The 7500-nt window shown below is 42.4% G+C and overlaps 2 protein-coding genes across 3 annotated transcripts in view; both read right to left on the bottom strand.

Annotated features, from left to right (window-relative positions):
• Positions 1–394, bottom strand: part of LOC137866829 (rap guanine nucleotide exchange factor 1-like) — a 13732-nt gene extending 13338 nt beyond the window's left edge. The window contains 2 exon segments of the mRNA XM_068702992.1: positions 55–179; positions 291–394. Coding sequence (XP_068559093.1) covers positions 55–179; positions 291–318 — 153 coding nt within the window. The 5' untranslated portion in view covers positions 319–394.
• A 189-nt stretch (positions 395–583) lies between these two features.
• Positions 584–7500, bottom strand: part of LOC137867044 (dynamin-1-like) — a 16830-nt gene continuing 9913 nt past the window's right edge. The window contains exons 21-24 of one of the 2 annotated variants that reach the window (XM_068703447.1): positions 7345–7499; positions 7105–7266; positions 4532–4567; positions 584–2501 (exon numbers count right to left, since the gene is read on the bottom strand). In XM_068703447.1, the coding sequence (XP_068559548.1) occupies positions 4546–4567; positions 7105–7266; positions 7345–7499 (339 nt within the window). In that variant the 3' untranslated portion in view covers positions 584–2501; positions 4532–4545. The remainder of the gene's footprint in view (positions 2502–4531; positions 4568–7104; positions 7267–7344; position 7500) is intronic. The other variant, XM_068703446.1, reaches the window with a different exon arrangement.

Below are 7500 nucleotides of genomic sequence, written 5' to 3'. Positions count from 1 at the left end.
TGTGTACCTTGTGTTGCAGTGTGTGTTGCAGTGTGTGTAGCAGTGTGTGTGTACCTTGTGTTGCAGGTTCAGGTCACATGGTTCCGGTCTCTGTGACGGGGTGTGTTTGATTCGCTCAGAGCGTCTGATCCTCTGTGGGTGGAGCTTATCTTTCAGCCTCATGGTGAGCGACCCAAAGGCTGTAGAGGAAGAGGAGCATCATCATCATCATCATCAATATCACCAAACTGTCAGGAAGTGAATGTGTTAGCCTGCTGTGGCTAACAGTTAGCATATGAAACAGAGCTTACCTGTCTTACTCTCCGCCCAGGAGGACATGTCTGCAGACAGACGGCTGGTAACGGCCGACCAGAGGAACAGTTTAACCCTCTCTCTCTCTCTCTTCCTCCTCCTCTTCCTCTTTCTCAGTCAGTGTACCTTTATTCCTCTCAGACTCGTCCTGCAGCACCACCTGGTGGCAGAAGGCCGACAGCACAGTCTGCTTCTGACAACGGAGACGATCGTCAGACATCAATAACTTACTTTAAGAGTTTCACTGCTTTTAGTTTGTTGTTCGGTGTAAAAATAATGACTTGTCTTCATCTTCATTCAAACAAACTTTATTTGTGTCGACACGTCTCTGTTGATCACATGACACCAAAATACACAACTACACACACACACACACTAGAGGCTGCTGCATGTCTCAGGTGAATAGGTCGATATATATGCTCCTTACATATATATGGTACATTATTATCTTTATATATTCTGTAAACATTTATATTAATATTAAACAGAGAAGATTTACGATCACAGTGAGGAGCTGCATTCAGCAGCAGCAACACGTTGAATAATGTTTAAGAAACGTTTGATAATCTAAATCTTTAACTAGCATGCTGACATTAATGTGAACAAGGACACCAACACGCTGTGCTAACGCTCTGCTAACGTTCAGCTAACGCTCTGCTAACGCTGTGAAACGTGCTGTGTTGAACGCAGCTCAGAACTGGACTCAACAGAACCAGCACCACATGAACAACAAACACAAACAGAATAAATAGATCAGCAGTTACACTTTAGATTCTTACACTTTAGATTCTTACAGTCTGATGATGAACAATAAATACGTCAACATTTCATCTCCTGGATTCATTCTTTAGTAAAACTTTGATAAATGAACATTTAATAAACTCAAATAAACACATAAGAGGAATATAACAAACTATTTGATACATTAATATTCACATTGTTGTTTTATTTCAATTGATTTTAAATGACAATGTGAAGTAAAAACCTTTATTTCTGACTATTTCCTCGAGAGTTTCCTGGAAACAACAGGATTCAACTGGTTAACGTTAAAATTGTCATCAATTAATGAAATCAAAACAATATCAAACTCACCAAAAAATAGATTTAAAAAAATAAAAATTGAAAAACATTGTTTTGACTGACTGGTGATTATTAGATGGTTGTTGTTGTTGGGCTTCTGCTGCTAACTGGGTCAATGAGTTTAAAACAACAGTTGAAACCAGTCAAATCCAGCTGAAGCCAGTTAAAACCAGTTGGAACCAACAGGAACCAGTTAAATCCAATTGGAACCAGCAGGAACGAACTGGAACCAGTAAAATCCAACTGGAACCAGTTAAAACCACTTCTGGACTTGTCATAATGAGTTGAAATCAGTTAGAACCAGTTAGAACCGGGTAGTCTTATTTCAGTGAAGAGAGAAATCTGAATACAGAAATCACGGTTTTATTCCTTCAATGACGTTCTGTGAGTTTGTTTGTCAGACGTGTGCAATGCATTCTGGTACATTTAGGCACAGCCGGCACGCCTCGGGCAGCTTCCTGGTTCAATACAGCAGCAATGGGAATTTATGTCTGGACTACATTACCCATCAGCACAGACTGGACATCCACATAGAAGATCAATAATAACATGTTAACATATTCTGAAATAGATAAATAAATAGATTAATACATATTACAAAATAACATAACAAATAATAGTTAAAATAATATGTAAACTTTACACTGTAAAGAAAAGTCCCCATAATGCAACATTTCAGCATAAATAAGAATATCTCATCAGCTTCATACAAGAGAGACCAAAGAATAAAAAATATAATCAAATGATTGTAATCCAGGAGTTGATGCTAGCTAACAGGCTAGCTGTGACCATCCAGAGAGGAGTGAGAGCTCTTCTTCACCTTGTGTTGATGTGATGACAGACAGGCGGCTGACCTGTCTCACTCTCTTGACAGCAAACAGACAGCTGGACCACATATCAATACACTGAATATTGCAGATCATTTGCTATATAGTCATAATGTGCAGATAATCAATATTATTATTACTAGTAAAGTTCACAGTAACACAGCACCAGTAGAGACCAGTAGAGACCAGTAGAGACCAGTAGAACAGTTCAGTAGAGACACAAACACACACTGGGTTCAGGTCTAACCCTCAATAGAAGACTGGGGACTCTCTCCGTGGGCGGGGCTTCCTTTACTGGGACGACTGGGAGGAGAAACGAACGTGAAGAGAAAAGAAAAGAGAACAATAGTGAATCAGTCAGCAGGGTTAAAGGGTCAAAAAATACTGTTGGTTCCAATGAGAACCAGTGAGAACCAGTGGAGGAATTCAGGGGGTTAAAGTTCACATCAATCAGGTCAGGTTCTCTGTTAGAACCAGTTAGGAGGTCAGGAGAGTACAACAGGGTAGTAAAAGTACTGAAGGAGTAGAAGTACAGTAGAGTAGAAGTACAGTAGAGTAGAAGTACAAAATAGTAGAAGTACAGTAGAGTAAGAATGTAGTTAGAACTTATTGGATCCGGCAGACATGAGCACCAGTTTAATCCATTAATAACCCAGTAAACACCTATTGGAACAAGTAGAAACCTTTTGAAACCAGTGGGAACGTGAAGGAATATGTTTGGACCAGCTGGGACCTATTTACCAGATAGGACCGGTAAGACCAAGTTGAAACCATTAGGAACAAGCTCCACCTAGTTTAAAACAGATAGGACCAGTAGGACCAAGCTGAATCCACAAGGAACAAGCTGTACCTAGTTTAAACCAGATAGGACCAGTAGGACCAAGCTGAAACCACAAGGAACAAGCTGTACCTAGTTTAAACCAGATAGGACCAGTAGGACCAAGCTGAAACCACAAGGAACAAGCTGTACCTAGTTTAAACCAGATAGGACCAGTAGGACCAAGCTGAAACCACAAGGAACAAGCTGTACCTAGGTTAAACCAGATAGGACCAGTAGGACCAAGCTGAAACCACAAGGAACAAGCTGTACCTAGGTTAAACCAGATAGGACCAGTAGGACCAAGCTGAAACCACAAGGACCAAGCTCCACATAGTTTAAAACAGATGGGACCAGTAGGACCAAGCTGAAACCATTAGGAACAAGCTCCACCTAGTTTACATTACATTACATTACATTACAGTCATTTAGCAGACGCTTTTATCCAAAGCGACTTACTATAAGTGCATCAACATTGGTAATCAAAAGAACTACTAGTCACCAGAAGTCATAAGTACATTTCCTTTTCCAAACAAGCATCTAAGAGCCTGAAGCAGAGCATAACTCAGAGCCAAAGTACAGAAACAAGAGAAACAGTTAGTGCTATAAGTAATACAAATACAATAAGTGCAACAAGCAAGTATGAAACAATAAGTGGTGAGTGGAAGGTCAGGGTAGCATTTCCTGAAGAGGTGGGTCTTCAGCCTGACATCAGTGGGAAGTTCATTCCACCACTGTGGGGCCAGGACAGAAAACAGACGTGACCGGGTCGATCGGCCGCCAGGACCTCTGAGTGACGGGGCGACCGATTGCCCCGAGGCAGCAGAGAGAAGTGGTCGGGCGGGGGTGTAAGGCTTGACCGTGGCCTGGAGATAGGAAGGAGCTGTTCCTTTCACTGCCCTGTATTCTAGCACCAGAGTCTACTGGATACATAAAACCAGTAGGACCAAGCTGAAACCACAAGGAACAAGCTGTACCTAGTTTAAACCAGTTTACTGAGTGTGTACTGTGTGTATATTGAATGACAGACAGACAGTGAGACAGACAGTAACAGGTTGATGGAGCTGTCAATCACACAGTTAATGCTATTTCTTAATCATTGAGTGTATACTGAGTGTATACTGTGTGTATACTCTGTGTATACTGTGTGTATACTGAGAGTATAATGTATGTACACTGTGTATATTGTGTGTATACTGTGTGTATATTGTGTGTATATTGTGTGTATACTGTGTGTATACTGAGTGTATACTCTATGTATACTGAGTGTATACTGTGTGTGTACTGAGTGTATATTGTGTGTATACTGTGTGTGTACTGAGTGTATACTGTGTGTATGTTGTATATTGTTGTATATAAACAGACAGGTTGATGGAGCTGTCAATCACACAGATGATGTTATTTCTTCATCATTAGTGATGACTCATTATGATGCTGGGGGGGCGGAGTCACATGAAGAGGACAGCGATCTGATTGGACGATGAGACACAGAGTTGGTGAGAGACAGCTGACGTACCATTGGTGAACTCCTCACTGGTCACTGATAGAGATTCTGAAAAAATAACCATATATGGTCATTATGAGGGGGGCGGGGCCGGGGGCGGGGCTACCTGCTCTGACACTAACACACCTGAGAGCTTGTTTAGCCTTATAAGGTACTGTTAGAACAGGATCACACAAACAGAGAGAGACAGGCTGACAGACAGACAGACAGACAGACAGACAGACAGACAGACAGAGAGAGAGAGACAGACAGACAGAGAGAGAGACAGACAGACAGACAGACAGACAGACAGAGAGACAGACAGAGAGACAAACAGACAGACAGAGAGACAGAGAGACAGACAGATAGAGAGACAGACAGAGAGACAGACAGAGAGACAAACAGACAGACAGACAGAGAGACAGACAGAGAGACAGACAGACAGACAGACAGATAGACAGACAGATAGATGGACAGACAGAGAGATAGACAGAGAGACAAACAGACAGACAGAGAGACAGACAGAGAGACAGACAGACAGAGAGCGAGAGAGAAGAAGAGAAGAAGAAGCGGAAAAGAGTCTGCAGGTCGTTTGTGGATCGCTGCTTTCGTTCTAAAGCACCAACAAAGAAGAAACTGTCACCAGAAAATACGCTTGTTTTTAAGTCTGGTGTGTTCTAATAAAACAAACTGTAATATAATATAATATATATATATATAATATAAAATAATATGATATAATGTAATATAATATAATATAACATAATATAATATATATATAATATAATATATATATAATATAACATAATATAACGTAACATAATATAATATAAAATAACATAATTTAATATAACATAATATATATATAATATAATATAACATCATATATATATATAATATAATATAATACAATATAATATATAATATAACATAATAAAATATAACATCATATAATATAATATACATGTATATTAGTGCTGGGCAACTTAACGCGTTATCGTGTTATTCTCACTTTAACGCATTAATTAATTAACGCCGTCAATTATTTTATCACATTAACTCAGTTTTTTTTTTTAATGCAATCCACACCGTTGATGTCATCAAATCACCAAACCAGCGGTGGAGGAGTCTTCATCACTACGTTGATGCAGCGTGTGGAGGAGTCTTCATCACTACGTTGATGCAGCGGTGGAGGAGTCTTCATCACTACGTTGATGTAACGTGTGGAGGAGTCTTCATCACTACGTTGATGCAGCGTGTGGAGGAGTCTTCATCACTACGTTGATGCAGCGTGTGGAGGAGTCTTCATCACTACGTTGGTGCAGCGCGTGGAGGAGTCTTCATCACTACGTTGGTGCAGCGTGTGGAGGAGTCTTCATCACTACGTTGGTGCAGCGTGTGGAGGAGTCTTCATCACTACGTTGATGCAGCGGTGGAGGAGTCTTCATCACTACGTTGATGTAACGTGTGGAGGAGTCTTCATCACTACGTTGGTGCAGCGTGTGGAGGAGTCTTCATCACTACGTTGGTGCAGCGCGTGGAGGAGTCTTCATCACTACGTTGGTGCAGCGTGTGGAGGAGTCTTCATCACTACGTTGATGCAGCGTGTGGAGGAGTCTTCATCACAACGTTGATGCAGCGTGTGGAGGAGTCTTCATCACTACGTTGGTGCAGCGTGTGGAGGAGTCTTCATCACTACGTTGATGCAGCGTGTGGAGGAGTCTTCATCACTACGTTGATGCAGCGTGTGGAGGAGTCTTCATCACTACGTTGATGCAGCGGTGGAGGAGTCTTCATCACTACGTTGATGCAGCGTGTGGAGAAGTAGAGATAAACTAAAGACGAGCTAACAGACGCCACAGAGAAGTGGAGAGATACAAACTGAGGACGACTATTGTTGAGAAGACGTCGGTCTGAGGAACGTTCTCAGGATCATGAATGACGTCACGTAGGAGCCTCCCTCCAGACGCACCGTCACCAGAAGAACACACGAGTCGTACGAAGAGGAGAGGACTACAAAAGAGACGGAGTCACAACGCGCACCGGCCGTCTCTCACCGGAGACTACCGGACATCGCCGGGTAACCGTCGTCACCTCTGAGTTACGGTGCATTATGTTGATGAACAGTGGGAGCTGCGTTCACATGCTCTGACTGTCATGAAGACAGAAGACACACATGTTGATGAAACATGTGGAACATTGTATTCATGTTGCACAGCAGTGGAACGTTTAAATAAAGTCACACACTGAGCACAGATAGTAGAAATATAACTGATACTGTGTGAAGAATACTGCTGTTAACAAGAACCTGATCTGTTTAAAGTGATTCAAACCAAATGTTATTGTACTTCTGTTCATATAGCAGTACTTTAAAATAACAGTGAGTAATACACTACTTTTAATTCATTATTGAACTTTGAGCATAACAATGAGATTAATCAAGATTAAAAATCGTTGCCAAGAACTAAATATTATATATTATATAATAATAATAACATCATTATTCATTAACTGTAATCATTAAACAGTGACGTTTGATCAGACAGTCTTTGAACACCTCACGACCTCTGACCTCAGACTGTGTGTGTGTGTGTGTGTGTCAGTACCTGGGGACTCCTGGGGGAGGCGCTCTGTTGGGTCTGGAGGGGATGGAGGGGGGTCCTGGATCAGGAGACACCGCGGGACGAGAAGGAGGACCTGGGGCCGCTCGACCACGAGGAGGACCGGGAGGGGCCCGACGCTGGGGGGTCGGACTGGACATGGGGGACCTGCAGAGACCACAGAGAGACTCGGTGACTCTGTGCCGGGGACATGGGTACCGGACCGTGGACCTGTCGCTAGGTTACCTGCGTCCCGATGGCATCCCGGTGACCTGAAGCCACGAGTCGTCTACCGGAGGAGGCATCGTCGTGGTGATGGTGGACGTGCTGATGTCACCGATGATGTGGAGACCTTCACGGAGAGCGTGGTACATCTTCAACATCTCATCACGGTGCTGGGCC

This window comes from Cebidichthys violaceus, unplaced genomic scaffold (genome assembly GCF_023349555.1).
Source record: "Cebidichthys violaceus isolate CVI_PGR_0920_01 unplaced genomic scaffold, fCebVio1.0.p SCAF_9, whole genome shotgun sequence".
In the NCBI taxonomy this organism is placed as follows: Eukaryota; Metazoa; Chordata; class Actinopteri; order Perciformes; family Stichaeidae; genus Cebidichthys; species Cebidichthys violaceus.
The sequence above is the reverse complement of the archived record's forward strand: the minus strand, read 5'-3'. Positions and strand labels throughout refer to the sequence as shown.